Genomic DNA, 25,803 nt, shown 5'->3' on the forward strand with positions numbered 1-25,803 from the left:
GCTGCCTAAAATTCTCAGCTCTTGTCGGTGCTGCTTTTCATGAGATTTTTATGAGAATTTAAGGAGAAGACATGCATTTTAATTAGCATGAGAAAAAGTGCAGCTGCTATTTCACCCTATTTTTAATCCAGATCATTCTCATTAACTAAACTGTAGAGGAAAAGGCAAAAGCACCATATTGCTTTTCAACGTGGGGTTTTTTTCCAGATAAATGTTGCTGGTGATGACAGACACGAGAGATTTCACATGGATCCAGGCCTAGAGAAGGTTTTTTCAATGAGCAGGGCGGCTACTTTCCCCGTAGATTGCTGCGTGCAGGCTATAAACCCTCACATGCTCTCTGGTTGCTGGGTCTAAGGGCTTATTTACACGCTTCCCATACTGTGAAGATGTCACCACAGGAACAGGTCTTGCCATTTCCTGTGAAAACACAAAAGTCCCCTTAGAAGAAAATCACACAGTGAATAGAAAATTTGGCAGTTTTCTATTGCTAAATGTGCTGTGGCCAGGGGTAAAATAACTGACAGAACTGTACAGCATCTGCTATATGGATTTGTTTAGTGCCCATACTGTTCTATCGCTGCTCTAGTTTTTTATGTATCTTAATAAACATGAATGTGTCCCTAGATGACACTGATGATAAGATATGGAGCTGTGGACTGATAATTTTTTACACAAATACATACACACATGTGATTACCATGTGATTACTGGCAAACTAAATGCTAGAAAAGCACAGATTATATTTTTATTTTTATTGTGCACTGAGTTGCATGATTCATTTGAAAAATAGGAGAGATTTGTGTCCCCTGTTACAGGAACACCTACCCTGCTTGCACAATTCAGTGAAAGCACAGCTTGAAAAAAATCAAAGCCTAAAGAAAAACCCTGAGAAACCATGAGTCTATGCAAGCTTTCCCTGAAGGAAGTAAAGCATATACTACTTTATTTCTGCACAATGAAAGATTTTACTAAAAATACTTGTAGCTGTAAGATTACAGAAGTAACTGCTTTGTAATGATGGAAAGTGGACTTGATGAAAAATAACCTGACCAAGAAAAGATTTTAAGCTTCTTAGTAAGCTGCACTTTAAGTGACTCTGCAATCACTATCTGCAATCTGCAGTTCCTTCCTGTGTTACAGCAACAGGGAGCTATGGAGTCAGAAGGGAAAGACAGGATTTGTTTGTTTTTCTTTTCCTAGCTAAAGGTCTCAGATTTATCAGGCTGCTTGTATGTTTGCACACTGACTAACACAGTAAGCTTGGTCTGCAATGTGTTTATCTAGTCGTATAAATAGTATATGAGAATCAAAATGCAGATGCCACACCATAGTTCAAGTGCAAGCAAATAAACTTTTTTGCTACAACACACACAAGTCTGAGCAAATCAGCACAAATGTCCTGCAAGGATGCAGGTGGGAGCTCAGATTGGAGGGATCTCATAGCAAGGCAGTCAGCTAAGAGACATTTCCAGCCTCGTGGACAGAACCTGAGATTCTTGCAAAGATACTGTAAACCCTTTTTTTAAAAAACAAACTAACTAACTAACTAACTAACTAACCCACTCAATAGAAAAGCTCATTTCAGAACAACCATTTATCCCCCAGTTCTCTTGCCTACATTACTCCACCCATTAAAAACTATTCAGTACACCAACTTTTAACCCCAGAAGAATGAAAATCAAGTCAAGAAGATTGGCAGGCAAAATTAAGACCATTTTCTCCCATGCCCTAGTTGTGGATAAACATTGAAAAATGAGAAACTAAAAAATCTTTGTACCATCAAGAAAGGCTTTGCTAGCAATACAGGGTTTACAGTGCTAATGATACACAGAAGTATGTAATTCCAATAGTTTGTGTTCCTTTTAAATAAGTAAGATTCAGTTTTCAGCATCCTTGGTAGCACAGCGCTGACTGTGCACACTGGCATTTCATCCTTGTGGGTTTGGCATTCAGTGGGTTTCAGATTTTCCAACAGTTGGCTGGGAAGCATCCTGCTACCCGCCTTCGCAGTGTGTAATTCTAGCACTGCTAGCACTTGCAATCAGCAATGGCAGCCCTGTGCACACACTCCACTGCAGTTACTCAGCTGCATGTAGCTAAACTGAGTATGTGTCACTGTACTCTTGAATTCCCTGAGTGCACCCAGGCTATCTGCAAGAAATGAGGGGCTTGCTTGCCCCTTACTTTTCCACTTCAAGTAAAGCAGCATACTATGGAGGGTTCAGCCTGTCTGCTTTCAGTGTTGTACTAGAAAGATGTAAATTGTGGAATTTATATTTATTAGATTTTGTAATATAATTATTATTATATAAAGTCTGAGAAGGCCACTGTGATAGTAAGGAGGAACTGAGTATGTGACTTGAACTTAGTCATGGTTACATCCAGTGTTGGGTGTCATGACATGCAAGAGGATCATGTTGTAGTATTAAGCAGCTGTGGGTTTAATGTGTCTCCCTGCTAATTAAAGGGCTGGATTAAGGGACACCTGTTTGGACAGTCCCTTGTGTGCACTGCCCAGCAGAGCTGGTATGAATTCTGGCCTAGTTTGCTCTAGGAGGAAAACCAATAGGAAAGTGAGTTCTGTTGATGCAAGAGCTCACTTGGAGGTAGGGCTTGGTACTAGGGGAGGGAGGTTGTCTTTGTTTTGTTCAAATAAAAAGTTTAATTTCTACTTGGAGTAGTCATTTACATACCTTTTGGCCTCACACAGATTTGCAGTTGAGTTACTAGGCATGAGCAGGTGATGCTCATGGGCACTCCTGGGATTCCTCTGGGAGCATCTAATACTTCCTGCACTGTCTGATAGAGCTGAAGGGCATTATGGCTATGCACTTGCACTGAAATGTCTGGCATATATAACTGCTAGTGAGACAAATCACAGGCAGTGGGCTTTGTCAGAAAAAACCAATTTTATTACAGAGAAATTAGAGTAATTTGAACTGTTGTGTTGCTCTTCCTTCTTCCTTCTCTATACATATAACCCTCAATGCAAGCAGCCATCCTTAGCCTACCCATCACATTATATCCCATGAACCCACTGGGATTTTGAGGTCATTAATACACAGAGGTTACATTTCATTTGGCTGTTGACAGCCTCTGCCTCTATGCGCAGTTTTGTGTGTGTATGTATAAATATAATTATATATACAGACACTTGTATATATGTGTATTATTCAGATGCTGCATGGAAAAATACATGCATATACATTTATGCATACATATTACAGTATTTCTGTTTCCAAGGGTGTTGTGTAAAACCATGGCTATATTTACCTATAAGTGCACATCAAACCCAGATTCTGCTGGCCTCAAATACTTTGCCCATCCTTTTCCAGGCATGCCCATGTGTTCTGATGGACCACACCTTTGCCCTAGCTCCCTATGAATTTCCTTCCTGCAGGGCAATCTGGTGTAGGTTTTCTTAACAAACTCACCAGCTTTAGAGACTTGCCTTCCACAGGAAATGCTGGCGTAGAGAGGGTGGGTGTCAGAGGACAGTAAGTGAAGTCATGGCCTCCTACTCCAGTCCTCTCAGGGAGAAGAGTTTTCAAGCATCACAGAAATAACTGCAGAACCACCTGAAATGCAACTCTTGAGGGGCACAGATGGTTCAGAGTACACCCTGAACTCTGCAAGAGAGGATCTGCCTCTTCCCCCTTGCTTTAACTTGCATATGTCTTGTCCTGGAAATCTTCAGGATATGAAAGAGCAAGAGCTAATTAGGGTGTCTTCATGGGATAATGCTTTCTCCTAAACCTGCAAGCTGAGTACAATGATGTTCTCCTTCTTTCTTACCATATAGGCTGCACCATAAAGGGTATAACAATGCCTATAGCCTCCAGTCATGTCAAAAAGTACAAAACACCTTTAACAAAGATAATTACGAATTTATAAAAGGGTTACCTCCTCATGAATTTTAAGGCCACGACCCTTTGCATGTTTTCTGTCGCAGCATGGAAGATATTGGTCGTAACCTTCTGTTATTCCAAAAACGGCATCATAGGTGAAAAAATCTCCTGTCTTGAGAAAAGGGTAAAAAAGACTAATTCACAGAATTGCTTTACTTTGTAGATTACAGAACACATGTAGTCAAATCAATACCTAAACAGTGCATATATTGCATGAGGTGATGACAACTTCATTAGGAAGTTTGGGGCCCTCCTTTGGAATAGTTTGCAAAATTACCTAATGACACGTGGTATCATTTATTAAGTTTGTTCAGCTCTGAAATTTCTCTTGTGGTATTTTACTTCATTTTCCCCCCCTGTAATCTGTTGTAATGTTTGGAAATTTAACTGATCTGTTTTAATTTCCTGCACTTAATTTCTCCTTCATAAATTCGTGTATTTGTCAAATGATCTGGCAAAATTAAGTAAAAGCAAAACAGGCATTTTCAAAAAGACAAAGGGATTCTCCACTGTAAACATAATTTCATTTCTGATTAGAGCAGAATTGAGAAACATGCCACAGTGGTAATCCAGTGATCCAGTAGTATGCACGACACACATGTCAGGCATGAAAATAAAGCACACCCAAAACCAGAATATTATTGTTTAACTGTTGACACAGTTGCATCCAAATAAGCAACATAAAAGATCTGCTCTTCCAACAAAGGCATTTGTGAAATCCAATCAAGAAGTTCTCATAAGTGGAATCAAAGCAATTTCAAAACCAAAAAAAGTTTTCAAAGAAAAAAGAAAAAGCAAAATCCCCTACTGAAATATGCTGCCAGTTGTTACTGAATGTCATTAAAAGGTCCATATTCTGTTAAACATGTCAGTCATCACTGGCTTTGTGCATGGCTGACTAAAAAAATGGTGCGTTTTGTTGGGCTTTTTTTCTCCTCTAATTTTACAGTGTGTCCAATTTAACCTTTGAAAACCTCATGTACTTTGAGTCTTTTGAATTACAATGGAATTCTCCAAATATAGTCAAGTCATGGCAGGTCAAAAAGGCTATAGTGGTTCCATTAAAAGGACACCATAGTTAAGAGCACTAGTGAGACACTGCTGTAATTTCAGGCTTTATTCCTAAAGGTATCTCCATTGCTTGGTTCTGCCAAGAGGAGAGATTATTTGGTATTTAACCCATCTATCCCTTCACTTCTCTGAACCATTGAGCTTCATAGGATTTCAGGCACGTTCAAGAGCACCCTGCACATGATTTGTCATCTCCATGACTATTTCTGTGCTTCCTTGCTTCTCCTTTCCTCCCCACGCTAGCAGTTTCATTCAGTGGGCATTTAATTTGTACTCACCACCAGAAATGTTATTTGCTCTTTGCTGTTATTCATCTGGCATTATTTGTTACTTGTGTCAGAGCAGATAATTCATTCTTTCTGGAACTTGCAGATAGTCAGCCAGGCTGTTATATCAAAAACTACCTCGGTCCCAGATATCTATTTAAGATTTTCTGCCAGATGTGTAGAGACAACACTTCTTTGCTCAATATACTGATAACTTTCTGCTGCTGTTTCTCTTTGTTGTAAATGATAATTTGGTTGGCCTGGGTGGTGATAGTGGTCGTGGTGGTGGCGGTGAGCTGTTTCTTAAACCCATCAGAGCAAGTGAGTCACACAGAGCTGATGGTAAATGTGCACTCAGGGTAGGCATCCTCTGTGTACTGCTGCTAAAGCTAAGTGCTTTGCAAGCATTCATTGGTATTCCGGACACACATAAAATAGGTAATAGCTTTCTCCACGTCTCAGAAGAGGAAACACCAGGCACATTGGCTACAGTAACTTATGTAAAGCAATCCAGGGAGCAACTGTCAGCCAAGGGATTAAAAGGCAGGACTTTCTAGCTTCTGGCCATGCAATGAGCCCATCTTCTTCCTACTTCTCTCTGCTTCAGTCTCTGATACACAGTTGGTTTTAGGTATTTAAGCTGCAGAAAGGAATGAGATTCCTTTTGCTGTATAAATAAAAAGATTCAAATTATCTAATTCCTAAATTGTGTAGAAAAATGGGTTGAATCCGCTTCCTCCCCTGTGGCTGAGGCCTGGGCCGTGAAGAAACCTATTAAAGAGCTGTTACCACTTTTTGTTTCCACGCCACTGGAGCAGCATTTTTCACAAACCAGGCCGTTGTGAGTGTGAAAGCAGACCATAGTGTAAGGAAAAGCTCTACCTAATTCTGCAGCCATTGATAGACTGGATAGACTGTGAGCTCCACCAGCCCCAAGAGCACCACGCCAGCCCTTTGGCCTGCCCTCACCTTGCTCTTTCCCTACTGTTTTGTGAAGCATGGCACCAACTGTGTCCGCTCACCTTTGGGTCAGATCACCTTCCCAAGGAAATGCTGGAATCAACACAAAAGAGTCTGACATTAGAAATCTACTTGTCTTTTAGCAGGACCAGGTGGTCAATGCAGGAAATTTGCTGTTCCTTTAATGCACAGCACAGTGGTCTGGTATGTACCCTGCCCACAACCCAGGGACACAGGACGTGCAAACTCTCACAAACCACCAGTCAGCACTGCCCGGTGCTTGGCGCATTCAGCAGCTTGTCACTTGGGTGAGCAGGGGATTCATGGGTTGTATTTATTGTTATAAATTGCCATAGCATTGCCATGTTACACTGACATAATAGGTATTTCAGAACTTTTTTATGCCAATTTTTGACAAAAAAGCCTGTTAACTTCAATGTCTCACATGACACTTCATAGAGAGAAAAGTTCACCACCCAGGAACTGTAGGTAAGCTGAGGCGGAGGATGTAAGATTGTTTTAATTTCTGATTTTAAATATGAGGACAGAATGAGGAACAAAGGTGACATAATGCAGCAGAGCAAGGAGTGAGACTCCCTGCCAGTGTACTTGAGTAACTACATGTTTAGTGGCAGTGTACCACCTTCAGAAGCATTCAGTTACAGAGGCATATATTGATGTTTTGTTTTGAGTAGCTCTATTGATTTTATTAAAGCTGAGCATTGTGGAAAATTTATGCAATGCACACTGAAAATCTTTTCCCTCCAATTAAAATGGAGAAGTTTCCTTATTAAAGGGTTCCCAAGAGTGTGTTATGAGAAAATCCACTGGTGCTGCATCAAACCCTAGAGACCAATGATGCCTTTCCTAGTGTTCCCCCTAAAAATGCCTCACATTTCATTGCTACCAAGTGGCCTGTCCATCCTCAATCCTTGGCAAACCATGTCTCTGCCTTCTCTTGTCATCCAGTGGAAGACATTACTCTCATTTGCCATCCACAAATAGCAAACACACTTTGCAAAGGCCTCTCATGGTGAAACCTATTACTTTGGCATTAGATAGCTTAGTGATAGAGATTAATCCGCTGCATTTTGCATCAGAAAAAAAATTCTTCACTGTGAATGTGGTGAGGCATTAGAACAGGTTGCCCAGATAAGTTGTCGGTACCCCATCCCTGGAGGTGCTCAAAGCCAGGCTGGATGGGACTTTGATCAACCTGGTCTAGTGGAAGGTATCCCTGCTCATGGCAGGGGGTTGGAACTGGATGATCTTTAAGGTCCCCTCCAACCCAATCCATTCCGTGATGCTATGACGATTTTAGGCACCTGTCAGACCAGGTCCCTCACGATGAGAGCCGAGCCCTTGCACCGAGTCCAAGCAGAGTGTCTACACTGCGCAGAGACCCGCGGGGAGAACTCGTCCCTCCGCCCTGCGCTGCCCCCCATCCGTTCCCAGCTCGCTCGCTCCCTCCCTCACCTTGCGCGGCCGGCTGAAATAGCTGAGCTCCGGCGGCCCTTCCCGTTTGGGCGGGACGAAGCTGAAGGCGGAGAAGGAACTGAGGGCAGGCCGCCTCCTCCCCGGCGCGTTGTCGAGCGCCTGCTGTGCCAAACGCGTCCCGATGGCCGCCGGCGTTTGCGGGCCGGGCGCGGCCATGCTGCCCTGGCCGCCGTTACCGGCGCTGCTGCCCCTCGGCCGGCGCGGCGGGAACCGGCCCGGGCGCGGCCGGGCTCGGGGCCTCGGGGCGTTCCGCAGAGCCCTGCCGAGCCTCAAGTGTGGATCCAGCGGCTCGTGGAGTTTTGGTCTCAGTCTTGTGCAGCGGCTCCAGCTCCCTAGTCCTTTGTGTCCTTGGAAGCTGGGGAGGAAGGTTAGAGCAAAGCCTGGCAGAAAGGGACTGACTTTTTTTACTGTGACAGCTTACACTAGACCCCACATCCCCTTTTTAGTGGATAACTTGAATAAAACCACACCACAGCATGCAGTTTCCACCAGGATAAGGAGCCAGTGTCTTGAGGAGCTTGGGCTTCTCTCTTCGGACAGCAGATCACCTACTCGGGCAAAGGCTTTCACATGCTTCTTTAAGTCTGTCAGGCTGGTGCTGTGACCTCTTCCGTGTGGAGCTGTTCCAGTGCCCAACCACCCTCTGGGTGAGGAACCTTTCTCTACCATCCAACCTAAACCTCCCCTGACTCGGCTTCAGGCCTTTTCCTCAGGTCCTGTCCCTGGTCACCACAGAGAAGAGATCAGTGCCTGCCCCTCCTCTTCCCCTCATGAGGAAGTTGTAGACTGTGATGAGGTCTCCCTTCAGTCTTCTCCAGGCTGAACAGACCAAGTGCCCTCAGCTGCTCCTCATACAACTTCCCCTCAAGGCCCTTCACCATCTTTGTTGCCCTCCTCTGGACGCTCTCTAAAGCTTAATGTCCTTCTTAAATTGTGGCACCCAGACCTGCCCCCAGCACTCGAGGTGAGGCCGCCCCAGTGCAGAGCAGAGCGGGACAATCCCCTCCCTTGCCTGGCTGGCGATGCTGTGCCTGATGCCCCCCAGGACAGGGTTGGCCCTCCCGGCTGCCAGGGCACTGCTGACTCAGATCCACCTTGCCATCGACCAGGACCCCCAAGTTCCTTTCCATGGCACTGCTTTCCAGCATCTCATTCCCCAGGTTGTATGTACATCCAGGGTTGCCCCATCCCAGGTGCAGAATCCAGCATGGGATGCTCAGCCATTTCAGGCAATGCAGTTGGAAAATTCTCTCACACACTTTTGCTGGGAACACTGAAAATAAGTGTCTCCTGCATGTAAATCTCAGACCAACTGTAAAACTTCTCTGCCCCAGTAGTACCTGGCTCCTAGGTTTGATATTCACCCCATGGTTATCCTGGTTTAATACATATATGTAACTATGCCCATGCTGCTTCTTACTGTGGTCCCTAGGGATCTGCAAGCAGCTTGGTTTAGTTTATCTTTGTTTCCTGTAACCACAGTTGTAGAGCTACTGTCCTGTGGGCACAGCATTACTATTATTATTGCTACCAGTATCTTTTGGTAAGCACTTTCACAATAGCACTCTCCCAGGCATCTTGAAATTTACTGAACATCCAAAATTTATTTAAAATCCCCCAACTTTCAGAGTACCAGAAATCTTCACAACTGATTGTTTCAGGCATCTTGGAGCCAGGCAGTAATTCAGGCCTACAAAAGTCTCATCCCTATGATGTAGCTGCCACTCTACCATCACTAACCTACTGAATAACACAGACTCCTGCTTCTTTGTGAGTGTAGCATGGAGGCTTTATAATCTGCAGACTGATGTGGGTGGTTTTTTTAATAATTTGTGACAATTTCCATCTGCTTATCTAATAATGTCCCTCTACCAATTAAGATCCTCTTCTTCCTGTAGCATGGGCCAATTAGCACAGTGTAAGCGAGCAGTGGAATTGAAAATCCAACAGCTGCCTTACATCAGCTTCCTACGCAGAGACCTGCTTGCCACTGTGCAAGTGCTTTTCTGTAGTTTAGTCCGAGCACAGAGAGATAGCAAGCCCATTTATAAAAAGCAGCTCAGCTGAAACTGCAGCTATAAATAGAGCCACAAGAAACTGTTCACCACAGATATCAACTAAGCTAGGCAAGAGCTCTGAAGTCAGATCTGAAAGATTTCTCTCCAGTTTTCTTTCTGCTGTTCTCATGTAGCTTGTTTTGATTAACATTAAATTGATGGCATTAAGTTGAATTACAGCATTTGGATGCAGTATAGATTGTCACAAATATTGCTAGATGCTTGTTACAGATTTGCAATACTGTTGTTCCCTCCCCCCCGCCCATTTGAAGTAATTAAAAACTATGCTTTTCACTTAATTTTTCCTTCCCAGTGAAGGTAAAAATCCTTTTAGAATTATTTGAAACTTAAAAAGGCTTTTCTTCCTGGTCACCTTTTGCAGACTGCCCAGAAGAAGGATATGAATGCCCAGGGGGGTTTGTTCCAGTTGCAACCAGACTTTATTAATATGCTACTGTTAAGTGTATGTTCTTGTTACGAAATAGCATGGAAGGTCAGTCTGTTTCCTTAGTAACTTCAATTCGAACATGTAAACACTGGAGCAATTTTAGTCCATATGATGAAAACTATGCATTCAAATACATCTGAGCTAAGACACCAAAGTGTTAAAAGTTGCTTTGAATTTGGTGTTTTGGTGATGGTAAGTTCAATTGCCTGCCTTTTTAGAGAGTAGTAATACCCCCTCAGGTTCCACTGCTAAGATGTCTGAGTTTTGAACATGTTGGTATGTACTTCTATAGCCATAAAGTGTCTCAAAGGTAGGGGCACTGTTCTGGAATGTCAAACTGGCTTGTGCAATAATTTTGAAAAAATGCCCTAAAAGAAATATGAAGCAAATAATAGTGGAGCCAGGGAGAGAGGCCACAAAGGAGACAATGATAACAGGGGGAGACAGGATGGACACAAGAGGACGGGGGACATATAACTGGACAGGTCATTGATACACAGAAAAAACAGTAGCTGTTTTTTGCTACAAGCTGAGGTGCCGTTTCAAACTCATGTCACTTAGAGCTGAGTAGCCTGCTGTCAAATTAAGGCTTAGCAAGCCCTCTCCTGTCCTAGCTCTTTGACCTCAACATGTATCAGATTGCCATGTGGTCCTGACCTTCAGCTGAGCCATGAAGGAGAGACAGTCTTTGTCAAATATGTTCCATTTGATGGCCCTTGAAAGAGGCTGAAACAAAAATGGCTCAAAACCTGTCCCCTTTCTACTGCCATAGCTTTGGGTCAAGCCAGTTGTTTCACAGAAGTGCTTGTTTTTTCTAGATCCTAATTACTGACTGACTGCCACCTCAAACAGGAAGGCTTTTCAGAAACATTGCATCCCTCCCACAGGAGACAGTCCTCCATGAACTTCTCCCATTGAATCCTTCTCACAGTCTGCAGTTCTTCATGAACTGCTTCAGCGTGGGTCCCTTTCATGGGGTGCAGTCCTTCTGGAACAGGCTGCTGCAGTGCGGGTTCCCCATGGGGTCACAGGTCCTGTCAGCAAACCTGCTACAAGAGTGGCTCCTCTCTCCATGGGCCCACAGGTCCTGTCAGGAGCCTCCTCCAGCACAGGTTACCCACAGGCTCACAGCCTCTTTGGGGCATCCACCTGGTCCAGTGTGGGGTTGTCTGTGGGCTGCAGGTGGATCTCTGCTCCACCATGGGCTTCCAAGGGCTGCAGGGACACAGTTACCTCACCATGGTCTGCACCACCCACTGGAGGGGAATCTCTGCTCTGCTGCCTGGAACATCTCCTCCTCATCCTTCCTCATTGACCCTGGTGTTTCCAGAAATGTTTCCTCCCTGCAGCTGTTGATTCTGCCACATTTTTTATCTCTTCTTAAATATGTTATCCCAGAGCTGTTGTTGATGGGCTTGGCTTTGGCCAGCGGTGGGTCGGTCTTGGAGCTGTCTGGCATTGGCTCTTTTGGACATGAGGAAGTTTCTGGCAACTTCTCACAGAGGCCACCCCTGTAACCCTGTCCCCCTCTCCTTGCTACCAAAACCTTGCCACACAACCCAATATAGTTGACTGATATCTGCTCCAATTAAAATCAATATTCTGTTCAATAACTTTCTTGGTAAGTAGAGTAATATACAGTTTTATACATGAGGTGACATAACTTCCATAAAAATTGCTATTTATAACACTTTTTTGAATAAAACATGAAAAATTCTAGTACAAGAATGTGAACCTTTTGAAATACTTTCACACACATTTTTTCCTGTCAAAACTGAGATGTTCATGAAGAGCGTCCCAATGGCTACAAATAGATTTGGAAAATACTCTATCCAAAAAATGTCAAACAATTATTGGCAGAATCTTTGTTTTAAACAGGGCATTCTACAACATAAAGGGGTTCACATCTTCATAGTTGCAAACATTAATAAAATGCCCTTATCTTGCATTTTGACATATCAAAAATTACATTGACCTGAGTAATTCCTGCCTCTGAATTTGAAAATGCTTAAAATTAATATGTAGCAAACTTTAGGGTGAACTAGTTACAGTTGATTTATATAACATTTTTGACAAATCCACATAAATCTGAATTACTTCAAAGAACAAAAAATTATCTCTTAATTACATGTTTTATTTAAGGCACATACATCTCATTCTACATTTATTTCCTCCTCAGAATCACTCTGCTAATTTAGACAAGAAATGAAGAGTAAAACTAAAAATCCCTAGACTTAAAATTGTTTGGGGTTCACCTGTAAAAAGTCTTGAAGGCCACTATCTACACCAAGTGAAGGAGAATCTACTATCTGAAAATGAAAAATTAATCTATGTTCATACATAACCACAAAAAGAAGGAAATCAAAGTACAAGAAAATCTTATCTTTTAACAGTAAATCTTCTGCTATATAAAGCATCTTGACAACATAGCTTATTATTTGTCCCAATATGAGGTTTTAAAAACAAAATAGGACAGACTTGCAAAAGCTCTTCCCTCACTTTGCTTTAGAAACAAGCAGACTGAACTACCTGTGTCTCAGTGGAAAAAGGGAAGGTTTGTAGATATTTTACAAAATGGAGGAAGCATATAGGAATATAAGAAAATGAAAAATGCTTTTCACATAGCATAAATAAGACACTAATGTCTCTCTTTAGAAACAGAAGCTAAATAGCATTAATTTACAGGTGATCCAAACTATTTCCATAGTTTATAAAAAACATCTGCCAGTAATCTTTCTTCCTGTCCTTTGGTAGCCCTCCATAAATTGGAGCAAAGCACTGACTTTGAAAAAGAATTCCAGCAGGCTTCCCAGGTGTTCCCATTTGATTTTCTTTTTCCTAGACCACAGTGAATCACTCTTACATTGATCTTTTGGCTGTTGCCTCATAGTGTGAAATGCATTTGCGTTGTACTTTTAGAAGTCCCACTCTGTGGTTCACTAATGAGCTGTGAACTATGTCACCAACATGGCAGTTGTAGAACTTGATGAATCTTACTGTGATGTGGAATCTATGGAATGTCAAATACTGATTTACATCATTATCATAAAGTTTTTCAGGTTACAGGCTGATACAGGAGTAGTGTTATATCCAGTTACTGAGGCCGAGATTGCTGCAGGAGGAAGAAAAAGTTCTTTTCATAAACGAATAGAGACAGAGAAAAAAATAAGCCAGTATAAACAGTAGATGTAAAATGCATTGGAAGACAAGAGGTATTTATTAACTACAAAGAGCTTCTCAGCTAGAAAGATAGTAATACCCAGCAACTGAAGGCTAGAGAGAGGATGGTATGCGCCGTTCTTTGTGTGGGCAAATATATGCATATCTTTTGCCCACTTTCTTGTTCTTTAGCAGGATTTGCCTGCAAGAATCTAAATGCAACTACAAAATGAGAAAACACCACCAGTGAAATATGAGTGCTCCGAACATGGGCATTTTCAACATGCTCTTGGAGGGCACATATACACCTTTCTTTATATTTCATTGGACTAGTCAGCTCCCCGCCACTCAGATGTTTTAACATTTCATAGCTTACAGAAATAATATTGTTTGACTTTTATAAAAATCACAGAAACAAGGCTATGAAGTTAGGTACAAGGTTTGTTAATGACGTGCAAGAATACAAATGAAAGCAAAATCCTGAAGGCACAGGTTATACCTGAAAGCTGCACATATATATGACAATATAATAGAATCAACTTCACGTAAGGGTTTTCACCCACAGTAAGAAATTACTGCGTTGACGTGTGGTAATACCACAATGATTTTAAAGGCCCAGAGTACATTCAAAGTCTAAGAAGGAGATCAATAGCTTCTTTCAACGTCCCTAGGACACATTTATAGTAAGCGGCGAGGAGGGATTTAGGAGAAGTCTTTAGTGACACAGCCAAGTGACAGCTAGCCAATGACTGGGACACTGGTTTTACAGCCATGTGAGCTATTTGGAAAGTCTTTAATTCCACTGGAAAACATTTATCTTATTAATTAAAAGGAAGAAATAAAGACAACAAAAATATTTTTTAATGAGATTTTATTAGACTGAGCACCTGTCTTGAAAATTACTGTTTAAAAGTCTCCAGCGCTGGATGAAAAATTAAGTGTGTCACGTTGAACATAAGTGAAATAACTTACATTTTGCTTTTAGACTAACTTAAGGGGATCAAGATTCAGATTGTCTGTTTTACAGCAAATTAGGCACTTTGAAATCTACTGTCATTCCAATTCACTAGTGGGCAGATGGCTGCTGTGAGTAAACTGTGCCACATTCAGTGAGACTGGACTGATGCCATGTATTTGTGACCCACAATTTTGAGAACTTCTGAAAGGACAACAATGCTATACAAATGTGTATGTAGGTTTCATGAATGAGCAATCTGAATACTTTTTACATTTCAATAACATGCCAGAGGTAATAATGCATAAGTTGACTTCCATATTCATATGGTATCAGTCAGAAAAAATCTTGTAATTATATGCTATTTTGCAAACAGAATTATTTTCTTGTTAGGATACTATGACTAAAAAAATTGATTTCAACAAAGCAAAACTTAATTGTTACTATCTGTGCTTCAAAGGAGCATAGGTAGTACAATTACCTACTTTTACTGTCTTTCAGCTGGCTCATCTATGAAACTCTGCAAGTGTGAAACTTTTTAATTTAAAGGGACTTAAATTAATCTCAAATATCCACAAAATAGCATTTTGCTCATACTCATGTCCTAGTGAGTATAAATGAGATTATTAATTTAAATGATAAATGAGATTATTACTTTAAATATCCCACAAAATCCAGCATTGTAAAGGTTAAGTGAAAGGTATGCAAGGGCAAAAGAGGTTGTCAAAGTGCAAAATGGAACTTTTTTTTTCTCTTGTACAGCTTGTCCTTGTTATTGTTTAAGCACTGTGGGCCAGTTGTTAAGTAGCAGCACTGCTGCTGTTTTCAGTATCCTCTACTTTGCTTGTGTTTATGGATTTGAGGTCAGTCTTCTGTATGACCCAGAGAATAAGTGACTGCAAAGTGCCTAGGATGCCACCCATGACTGAAGACAGTAGAGCTGATTTAGTTTCTGAAAGGCAATAGCAAGTCTAGCAGATATTATTGACCAAGACTATTGAGATAGCTGGCCGTAGCCTACCTCACCATCTAACTACTGAATAAAAAGCAGAGGCAGCAGCAGAAAACACTCAGCTTTGGAGCGACAGAAGCCAAGGAAGGAAGCAAAACTAAGAGACAGCAACAGTAAGACAAAGTACATATAAACTTTTAATGAATTAACCTTACAAAAGACAATAGCTTCAAAACATTTGACACGTTTGTACAAAACTATTCCAGCATTGTTAGTTCTCTCTTCAGAAAGAATGCCAGCAAGCCACCCAACGTGTCCCTGGCTATGAGATGCAACTGGTGATCACATCCAAATCATGTGTGGACAGAGTAAACTTATTTACAATACTGTATACTTTAATACCAATTAGAGGATGCTATTGGGGAGCGACTGTATTTTCCAGAAAACACCATGCATCAGAAAATAGTATGCACCCCTAGCTTTATTGCCTTTTTTCCCCACATTTGTCACTAACACCTCTCTTTAGTCCTTTCAGGATGCATTACCTCCTTTTGATTCCTATTCCTTCTTTTCTTGTCTTTGAATAACAGTGCAAGTAGCAGTACAATCTTCCAGCCCTATAGCGTACATCACAACTGTCCTTGAACATAGAAATATCAAGGTGCAAATGATGGCTCATGGAACTATTCTGCAGCCATATTAAAATAAGTGCCACATACCAGAAAATAGCACGCATGTTAAGGGCCAAAATGTAGTTAAAAAGTGCGTGATACTTTCCTGAAAATATGGTACTGATGACACGTACAAGCATCTTCAAGATGCCACGTTCCCTTGTGAAAGGGATCTTGTCATTTCTGTATGTACAAAGTATGTCTTCAATTCTCCTTTTCCTTTTACATTTATTATTCCTCTGCAGGTGCTCATGTACCCCAGTGTTTGCAGGACGTTGTTTGTCTCCTCTGTAACCTGCAACAATACAGAAGTACAGCCAGTGTTGATAACAAAGCAAAGCAGAATCTTTTTCCAGGGTGTGAAGGTAACATAATGTTCTGTTCAGTTATAAGGGGTTTGCTGTAATGCTCATAAAGCCTTTAAGGGTCTCAAGTGAGGTTTGAACACCTTAGCTTTCAAGCAGTCTGTTGCTGGATGCCCATTCTAATCACTTATATCCAGCATCCTGTAGCCACTTCTGTACCTAGGGTTGCCAACAGAGGATATCTTGTAGATAGATGAATGGAACTAGGGACAATACTCTTCCTACCTCACATAGCACTTCTCTCAACTTCAGGAGCTTATTTTCACTTCAGTAGGCCCAAGCTTCCCCATCTTTCTACAAATACTAAGGCTGTGTAAATGAAGTGATGGTAAGGCTCATGAAACGATGGTTAGCATCACCTTTCAGAGCTGCTGTTGCCACTTTCTCACGCAACTGTTGGTGAACCAAACTTTAGGCCATTCTGCCATTTTAGGTGAAAGCCCACTAGGACACAATCAAGACTTACCTGTATTTTATCTAAGACACCAGTGCTGTCCATCCTGCTGGCCACATTTACTGTATTGCCCCATATATCATACTGTGGTTTTTGAGCTCCAATTACTCCAGCTATTACAGGTCCATGGTTTATACCTGGAAAACATCAGAACTTAATGTTAGGAATGAAAGGAAAGGCAACAAAGCTGGTGAAGGCCCACGAGCACAAGTCCTATGAGTAGCCTCTGAGGGAGCTGGGGCTGTTTAGCCTGAAGAAAAGGGGGCTCAGGGGAGATTTTATCACTCTCTACTTCTGTCTGAAAGGAGGCTGTAGCCAGGTGGAGGTTGGTCTCTTCTCCCAGGCAAGCAGCGACAGGATAAGATGACAGTCTCCAGCTGTGCTAGGGGAGATTTAGGTGGATCATTAGGAGGAATTGCTTCACATAAAGGGTGACTAGACATTGGAATGGGCTTCCCAGGGAGATGGTGGAGTCACTGTCCACCAGTTGGAGGCGTTTAAGGAAAGACTGGAAGTGGCATTTGGTGCTGTGGTCTAGTTCACCTGGGGGTATTCAGTCATAGGTCAGGCTGGCTGATCTCAGAGGTCTTTTCCAACTTAACTGATTCTGTGTTTTTGTGAAGATCCACCAAACAAGGACATACAGTGCATCTGGCATATAGCAAGTCAATGAACGCAACATTTGGCCCTCGCTGAATAGTGAGTATGGCAGCAAACAGTCGTTCACCGTGTTTTTATCGACCATTTATGGCAGGAGAATGTTAGTTACAAAAATGCCAAAAGTCAGTTCATCTAATTTTACTTTTACAGCTCCCTCCCATCCTGAGTAACTTGCTATTTTCAACCACTGGCATCCTAATAAACTGCTGCTGCCATTATTATGTAGCACGAGGAATACACTGTGGGTGAGCAGCAGCTTCTGGGAAAACAGATATAGAAGAATTTCTTTAAATTTCTTCTTGTAGTGAAAAGGGCCTCTCCTCTCTGCAATAGTTGATGGCCCCATCAAGTTACTTTTATAGTATTCTTTGCTTATTAAATTTAGAATAAACTAATGTGAATGAACTGAAAGGATTTGAAGCCTTGTTTTGAAGGCTGAATTGACCACAGAATGGTCCTAAAGAACTGCAATATAAATATATATATTCAAATAATTTGATTAAGCACGGAGTAGAACAATATGGTAGAACAATATAGTCCCTCATTAGACTCTGGGCATTTTTTTATCTTGTAGTCAGTTTGTAACCTATGTTAAGTCTGTAAAGGGAGTGAGCTGTACTCTGCTAGTAGGGAAACCAGGAGGCAAAATCCAAAGTACTATTGTTAACCAGCATCAAATGTACTGTAATTGTAACTGTACATACCAATGAGCAGGAAAGCAAAGTTAGACCTAGTGAGAAATAAACCCTGAACAAGTGAGTTGTTTGGACTTCTAAAATTATTTCAGTGGATCATAACTGATTTCTGTTACTTCATTGACAGAAACCTTCATTAGGGTTATATATCCATGCAGAAAAATGAAAGTGTGATTGTAGGATGGAGAGGGATCTCAGAGCTCATTTAGTATGTAACATGGCAGTGCAGGCTAACAACCACACTATCAGCCCACTTGGAAACCCTGGAAAACGTGACTGTAGAAGTTAAATTGGGAAAATATATAAAGACTACAAGATAACAAATAGAGCCTGATATATATTTGTCTAAGTGCTTGGGGTTAATTGCACAAAGGGACTTGGGCCTTGCAACACTTTGCATTAACAACTGAGCCATGGATGGGTTTTTCTACTTCATGATATACAACTTGTAGAAAGCTCTAGGGAACTAAGAGTGGAATCCACAAAACCCATCTGCTGGGTAGCCCAATCTGGCTAGAAGGGAATATTGAAGAGATGTGTGTGGCCATGGTCCAGAAACTGGGGCAGTGCAGTGGGACTTTCCCACAAAATACAGTGGACAGGAAGGGACTTCTATTTTTTACCTTTTCCTGAACTACCACTGCTGATGGTTTGAGGAATACCTCAGGGGCTCAAGAGTCACCTTCAGATCCCTCCTACTTCAAGGAAACTTCAACCAGTATCTCTTAGGAATATGTTCTGGCAACCCAAGCACTGTGGGATATACTGCTCTATGTCATTCCTGCTGGTGTGGATGTTTTTTGCACGACACACGTGAATGTTTGTTGGGGCAAGGCTGGAAGAATAGTACTCTCACTACAGGTGAATGCTCTAACAAAAGGTGATATCATCTATCTGTCTCTTTCTCTCATATCCAAGGCAATATTTAATCATTCCATGAAATGCAATGCTGTTCAGCAGGAATGACAGAGAATATCTCATTGTGAAGTATCCTACAGCCTGGGCTCATAGCTTAGCCTCACCCAAAACCAGGATCCAAATTAAGTCACCTACAACACAGACGAATGTTCTAACTATGAAGTTATATGGAAAACAACACACCCGCCTCTCTTCTGAAAGAAACCAATACCTGTGCAAGACCTGCTGCAAAAGCATAGCTGAGCTTGTCTCATAAATCAAGCATCTCAACTTGCAGAAGGGGAGGAATGCTTCAAATGTCATCCAGGTGCTTCCCTCCCTTGCCTGGCAAGGTCAGAGCAGTGTGTACCTCCTAAATCACACTAGCATTTTGGGTACTCACAGAAAATTATGAAAGCTGAGGCCTCTAATAAGTGACAGAAATTTCAGACTTAGTTGTTGGCCAAGGGAGGCTTTTGCAAAGGGCAGTTTGGGTACAAGTCCTTACAGTGGGGACTAGGTCAGAAGTAGTTGTTAAAATGTTTCTGTGGCTATAATTAGTATGGATTTCAGCTGCTTTCATCATCAGGTGGTGAGAAGTAGAGAAGTGAAAATGAAGTGAAGATCTCAGTGGTGCCTATATTGGATTAAGGTGGCACAAATACACTTTGGGGCCCGTGTTCCTTTTTAGAGTTAAAACATTTTTCATTTCATGAAGCAAAGGAGTCTGAGTTCTCTGGAATCTTTAGCAAGAACTGTAAAAATCCAGAGTGAGTGTTTTGTTTTGGTTTGGTTTTCCCCTTTGAAAATTTGCTTCATGATCCGCACTTGAGAGGACTCAATACTGCTTCAAGCAGTTTGCAGACACAGCCCCGGCACACAGCAGCTCTCTGTCTTGAATTGAAGCTGCTGATATAAATGTGTTTGCAAGTATGTGCCATGTCAGCTATGGCAAGAACTGTCAAGTTCTGTAACACTGAGAAGGAAGCATACTTCTGATTTGCTTTGTCATTTTTAGCTCTAGCAAGGAATACAAAACATACTGGCAAAAGAGTGCCCTAACGAGCCCCTGCTTCAAGTCAGAAGACAGCAAGTTTTGCCAGTGGGTGGCACTGTGAAATAGACTTGAGAGGAGCAGCCGAATGGAAAAGCAAGCAGCACAGCAAGAAAAAGACAAGACAGGAGAATAACTGTTGGAAATCAAATACTTCTGACACGTTTACATAATTTATGGGTTTTCAATATTTGTTTACTGTTTTCATTTCACACTTTCCACGTTACATATTGCATTGTGAAACTGCTGTGTACTGCTATCAGGAAATAAACATTTTGGAACATATGGTTCTTGACCAGCTCTGAATTCATTTATTCATCATTCTTTCTATTGCTTACTGCAGCTGTCTATTTCTTTTTAAAAATACCATGATGCACAAGAAGAAGCAATTAGAAACTGAAACATAAGGGATATCTCTTCCCAAGATAAATAACTAGTCATCTTTGCTCTTATCTGAATAACAAAGAAGACAAATATTCTCCCTTGTCTAACACTGCATTTTTGTGTGCTTGCTTGAGTTTAGTATATGTAAAATATTTCAAACTCCAGCCTCACTGGCCCCTTGTAGCTCCTGTCCTCTGAAAAACCATTTATATAGTTTTGCAAAGCCCAGTCTAGAGTTTTCTTGTGTATTCTTTTGGTATTTGTAAACTTCAAAAAAATGTATGTGTCTTACAATCTCTACAATAATTTTTACAGAGTTACCATAAAACCATTCAGAGCCATGTGAACACATTTTTTTCAACCATTCTTTACATAGGAATACTGCCCTTTTCTAAGTCTAGCCTTGCAACACTGTAGGGTTTCAGGAGCTGGGGTTGATGGCCAATACCATGTAGGCTGCTTTTAAACAGGATAAAGATGGTGCTGTTTACTATCATGGCCCTTTTGGTCAGTTCTACTACTACTTTAATCAGATGGTACTTCACACTGAATCCTCCCCCTTGTCCATAATATTCTCCTAAGAATCCTGTGATACTCACCTACTCGTAACTTGAAGTCATTGAATGAATGCTTGTTTATGACATCCAGTTTTGCCACCAAGGCAAATGCGAACTCCACCATGGTTCCTATGTGCATATACTGTCGTTCAGGTTCCTGAATTCGAAAGACAAACAAAAAGTGTAAAATCATTCTCGTGAGCCTTGGATGCTGTAAGAATACAACCAAAATATGTTGAACACTTGAACGCACTTAAGCCCTTAGGGATGGCCTAGTGTCAGCAGGCAGATGCAGAAAAGTAATGTAGAACGTGGTACCCTGTCCAGCATCAGTGAGATCAAACAATGGCCGAGAGACAGGATGCATTTTACTTGTGTACAACCAGGCACTCTAGAGGTGATAGATCCAAACCATGCCTTAATCGAACATTTTGATTGTCAAGTGATTGAATAGCTGCTATCTAATCCCACAGGCACTCAATATCTATGTGTGCCTAGAATTTGTTAATTCATTTTCTCTAAGTGTCTGCTTCTATTGTACTCCCTTTCATAATAAATAATGCTTGTGGACAGCCACACAGGGATTCCTCCCTCACTGTTGCACAGCTTAGCTCCCTTCTAAAATGTGTAAGATTCAGTGAAATTCACAATTTTAAGAGTTCTTCCACTAATCTAATCTGACAGATAAGCAAGTACCTCTGAGAACATTTAACAGACCTGAAAATGAGTAAAATACAAGAGGAAGAGGGCAACCCCACTCTGCCCCTTTATTTACTAGCTCAGAGCTTATACCACTTATAAAAGCTGTAGACTTAATCTCTCATACACAACAAAGTAACCTGATTTCTAAGTACTGTTTTGAGTCCTTTCAGGCTGAGGAGAAAATTGATTTTGGTGTCCCACAGCCTAAGGTAGGATCCTGACAAGTGAATGTTTTCGTAAGACATGGACTCATTGATCTCTATGAGAAATTACTGAATCTTCCCCAATTCTTGAGATAAAGTGACAGAGGAGATGGACTGATTACAACTTCAGAGATGATTCATAGAGTGCATGCATCAGCCTAGGGTGGGACAGTAGTGGTGCTTGCTGGAGCAGCTGTTTAGATAAATGACGCCTATTTCCTTTGGAGTTCACTCCTAGCTAAAACAGATGGTTTCCTGTTCAGTTGATACATTCAGACCCCTTCCTTAGGCACTTAGTCTTCCTTGGATGCTTGTTTTAAGCTGGGGGTGGTTCCCAGCAGTATGTCTAGCAGTCACTCACTGCCACACTAGGTACTGCAGGATCTGTGCATCTTTGGGAATCTGGAATGAAGGCTGCTGAGTTCTGGTAGATTTCCTTTGAGAATGTGAACTCAATCACCAAAGGAATGCTAAACTGTGGATCCCCTGATTGTGGAAACAACTCAAATGATACATTTCTTCCTTTGCAAACACTAGTTTTAGTTGTGATTGAGAGCTCTCTATGTCTTCACATCTTCGGTCTGCAGTTCTGCATTTTTTTCATCCCCTTCACCCTCTGTATTAAATGTCAGAGCTAATTTAAAAGAATTCTTTGCCCTCAGGATCCTTAGGGTCTATAGTTTATGTGGTAATTGCTTGTGTTATTAGGAACATGAGTTTGGCAAGAGCACATTAATCCTTGGCAGAGACTGTGTTGATTCTTAATTGCTGTCTCTCTGTCACTAACCTGTAGTACTGTAAAGATCATGGCAAAAGCAAGGTTTTTGAATAAGTTATGAATTGCTTCTCTGAACTTAATTTCCACTGACTGCAGTTCCTAATCCCACCACATTAAGTAAAGTAGAAACGAACACATTCTCAATACTGAGTCTGAGGGTTCTGTAAGTGTATAGCAAGTTAAGGCAAATCATCCCTCTCAGCTTACAATGGAAAACATTAATTCTTGCAATCTTTTTTATGCTCTATAAATCCAGTACTGATGCAGCACATAGGAATAAAATGCTGTACTGTATTTAGAGTAGAAGGCCTGTTTTAGCAAATACAGAGGTGGCATTTTCAAACTGCAATGTGAAGAAAAATTCACAGAGATTACTAAAGTATAAACTTGTCCAGTACAATACAATCTATGCTAATAAGAAAAAACTAGGCCACATTATTATACATAACCTGAAGCTTAATTAACAGAATTTTAGCATTCATTTGAATATGCTTTTTATCGAGCAGGAACATTTTCTTGTACCTGACACTGTTCTTGGTTGGGTGTAGCACTCAGTCCTGTTGCTGCCATGTAAGTGCTTCCAATGGTCTTTATCTTTTCAACTCCGCTGAACTTTGGCTTTGACAATAACTGTAAAACAAGGACAGTCATTCCTTAATCACATCAGCAGCTCTGTTACTCTAACACCAATCAGAACATCAAGTCTTAGAACAGTTTCTATGTAGACCCCAAATGGCTCACAAATATATACAGGATGAAGGACTTAAAACAATGGTTATGGAACTCCAAGGATAGGGAATTTCTGTCTTCTAAAATACCTTTTTACTATAAAGGGATGAAATTTATAGTAGTGAGAATAAATTCCATCTTATTTTATATACAGCTTTTAAAAGTCATTAGACTTTGCACTCATGTGATATTGGAACTGGATCATCATGCCAGCCAACAGTTAAGCTTGAAGGAGCTTTCTGAAAGTAAGCATCTATTCCATGCCAGTGGAATAGTCCATGCCAAAGGGTATAAAATCCGAGGATTTTAGTTCATATCCCAGGTTGTTTTGAATATTGTTCAAATGGGTTTACTGCTAAAACTGCTAAAAGCACTCTCCAAATGGGTTTACTGCTAAAACACCCTCTATAGCTGCAGGTCCACAAATCCAGACTGCGCTCTCTGAGTCATGGCATGATTTTAATACCTTTTCCTGGTATCTTCATCACTAACTACTTTCTTACAGACAAATACTGTTCTCAGTGAGGCCTTTATAGATGCCATTTCCCAATCCATCTGTAGTCATACTCTCTACTTGCTTCTAACTTCTGAGAATGGAATATTAAAACTTCTATAATCCTTTGATTTGCTTATGTATCAAATGATCAGTGCAGATCAGGTATAACACAAAAGTTGTATCTGACTTTGGACATTCGTATTTAGAACTTGTGGTTAATACATGGCATGTGATGTGACTGCCTCATGAGCTGCAGCTAAAGGCCAAAATAAAAATTTCTGTCAGGTATACACATAGGATTCTCCTTATAGAAAATCAAAAGCAATTTAGTATGATGTCAGACCAATATCTGATTTATCCCACATAAATACCATTTTTCTTTAGTACTCCCTGTAAGTATTTTCCATGTGACCAGGCACACAAAAGTTCTTTTCTCACAGCTCTTCCACTCTCCCCTTCAAGTATGTTTTCTGACTGTTGCATATCGTGAGTTAGTAAGATTGAAACCATATGTCAGCCACTGTTGTAAGTACATACATCATCAAAGTCCGCAATGATCTCATTTAGCAGCCTGAGACATTCCAACCCTTCCTTATTTACATCAGATTCTGTGTAAAATTCCTTGAAATCTGGAACGGAGGCAAACATGACACAGACGCAATCATATGACTGGTGATACAGATCCTGTCCAAAAGAAAACAGAATAAAGAAAAAAAATCTATCATACCCAGCTGTAAATAAGTTTCCTTATTAACATACAATGTCCAGGATGCAAAAACAGAGGTGCTGCAGTAGTTGGAATGCCTTAAGGTAGTGGTTGGATTTTTTTGCATTTAGTTGCATTTATTAATTCTAAACAATATATGAACCTGTTCATAAAAGAGACTCAACATATTCAGTTGAAAATATTATCATGATTTTTTTTTCTTCCTGAACATTAACTCTGTGAAAACAAAAAGTTCACTAATTTATAAGATAGGGCCCATCTCTGAGTCTTCTTATGAAGAGAATTTAGTCTGGCTTGCATGGCTGAAAATGTATTTTGTAAAAATATATACAATTTATTATTACGTATTTGTTATTGTAGTAACTAAAAAACTGAACCAAAATCACAAAGTCAATGTACTGCAAATGCATAATGCAATATGACCCTGATTGATAGTTCCTGACCTAAAATGACAATATGCCTAATAGGACAAAATAATTATCATTTCTTTGGCATAAGAAGGAGCTGAGGCAAAAAGAAAGAAGTCACCTGAACTGAAACCCATTTATGGCAGAGTCTGCACTGCCTTCTGTGACCACTGAAATGAGAGCATCTCTACGACACAGAATGATTCTGGTGCTAAAAAGGACCACCTCCCACTACCCCTTCAATTTCCTCTCCACTGCCCTTGAATGTTAGACTATCTCTTCTTTCAGTTCAAATTCACATCCCCAAAAAAAAAAAGACAGAAAGAAAGAAAATTCATTAAACTAATACTTAAAAAAGAAATAGTATCTACACACAAAGGTAGACATAGCAATAAAAGAGGCTGTTATCTACTTTGATGTAAAACTACCTTCAAGTTGTTATTTGAGTAAAAAGGGATTTCAATACTCATATGAAAATGATTTGTTCTGTGAGTTCAAGAAGCATAAGATATTATTTCCCTTTTTACTTAGCAAAGCTTGGGTTTTGCAATTAGACTGTCAGTGTGTCCTTTTGAAAGCGTGTGGTGTGCCTGTATATAGACATGCACAGACATAGTGGATCTTTACTGCTGATGTATAACTAAAAAAATAACAGAACTATGGGAAAACTGCTGACTGCCCCATGCCAGCACAGGTGTGAGGGAAGTTTCTGAGCAAACATGAAAATAATGATGGACAGGGAGGAACA

At 40.9% G+C, this 25,803-nt stretch overlaps 2 protein-coding genes across 2 annotated transcripts in view; both read right to left on the reverse strand.

Annotated features, from left to right (window-relative positions):
* Nucleotides 1-200: 200 nt before the first annotated feature.
* CFAP90 (cilia and flagella associated protein 90) lies at nucleotides 201-7,861 on the reverse strand (the record flags this gene model as incomplete). Its single annotated transcript, XM_082299233.1, has 3 exons — nucleotides 201-420; nucleotides 3,907-4,023; nucleotides 7,685-7,861. The coding sequence occupies 3 exons, from the start codon at nucleotides 7,859-7,861 to the stop codon at nucleotides 274-276; spliced, it is 441 nt and encodes a 146-aa protein (XP_082155359.1). The 3' UTR covers nucleotides 201-273.
* Nucleotides 7,862-14,256: 6,395 nt separating this feature from the next.
* The window catches only part of ADCY2 (adenylate cyclase 2), a 211,455-nt gene continuing 199,908 nt past the window's right edge, over nucleotides 14,257-25,803 (reverse strand). The window contains exons 21-25 of the mRNA XM_082285044.1: nucleotides 24,459-24,605; nucleotides 23,219-23,326; nucleotides 21,056-21,170; nucleotides 16,779-16,903; nucleotides 14,257-16,242 (exon numbers count right to left, since the gene is read on the reverse strand). Coding sequence (XP_082141170.1) covers nucleotides 16,090-16,242; nucleotides 16,779-16,903; nucleotides 21,056-21,170; nucleotides 23,219-23,326; nucleotides 24,459-24,605 — 648 coding nt within the window. The 3' untranslated portion in view covers nucleotides 14,257-16,089. The remainder of the gene's footprint in view (nucleotides 16,243-16,778; nucleotides 16,904-21,055; nucleotides 21,171-23,218; nucleotides 23,327-24,458; nucleotides 24,606-25,803) is intronic.

The sequence above is a fragment of the Coloeus monedula genome (genome assembly GCF_965178545.1).
Source record: "Coloeus monedula genome assembly, chromosome: 1".
In the NCBI taxonomy this organism is placed as follows: domain Eukaryota; kingdom Metazoa; phylum Chordata; class Aves; order Passeriformes; family Corvidae; genus Coloeus; species Coloeus monedula.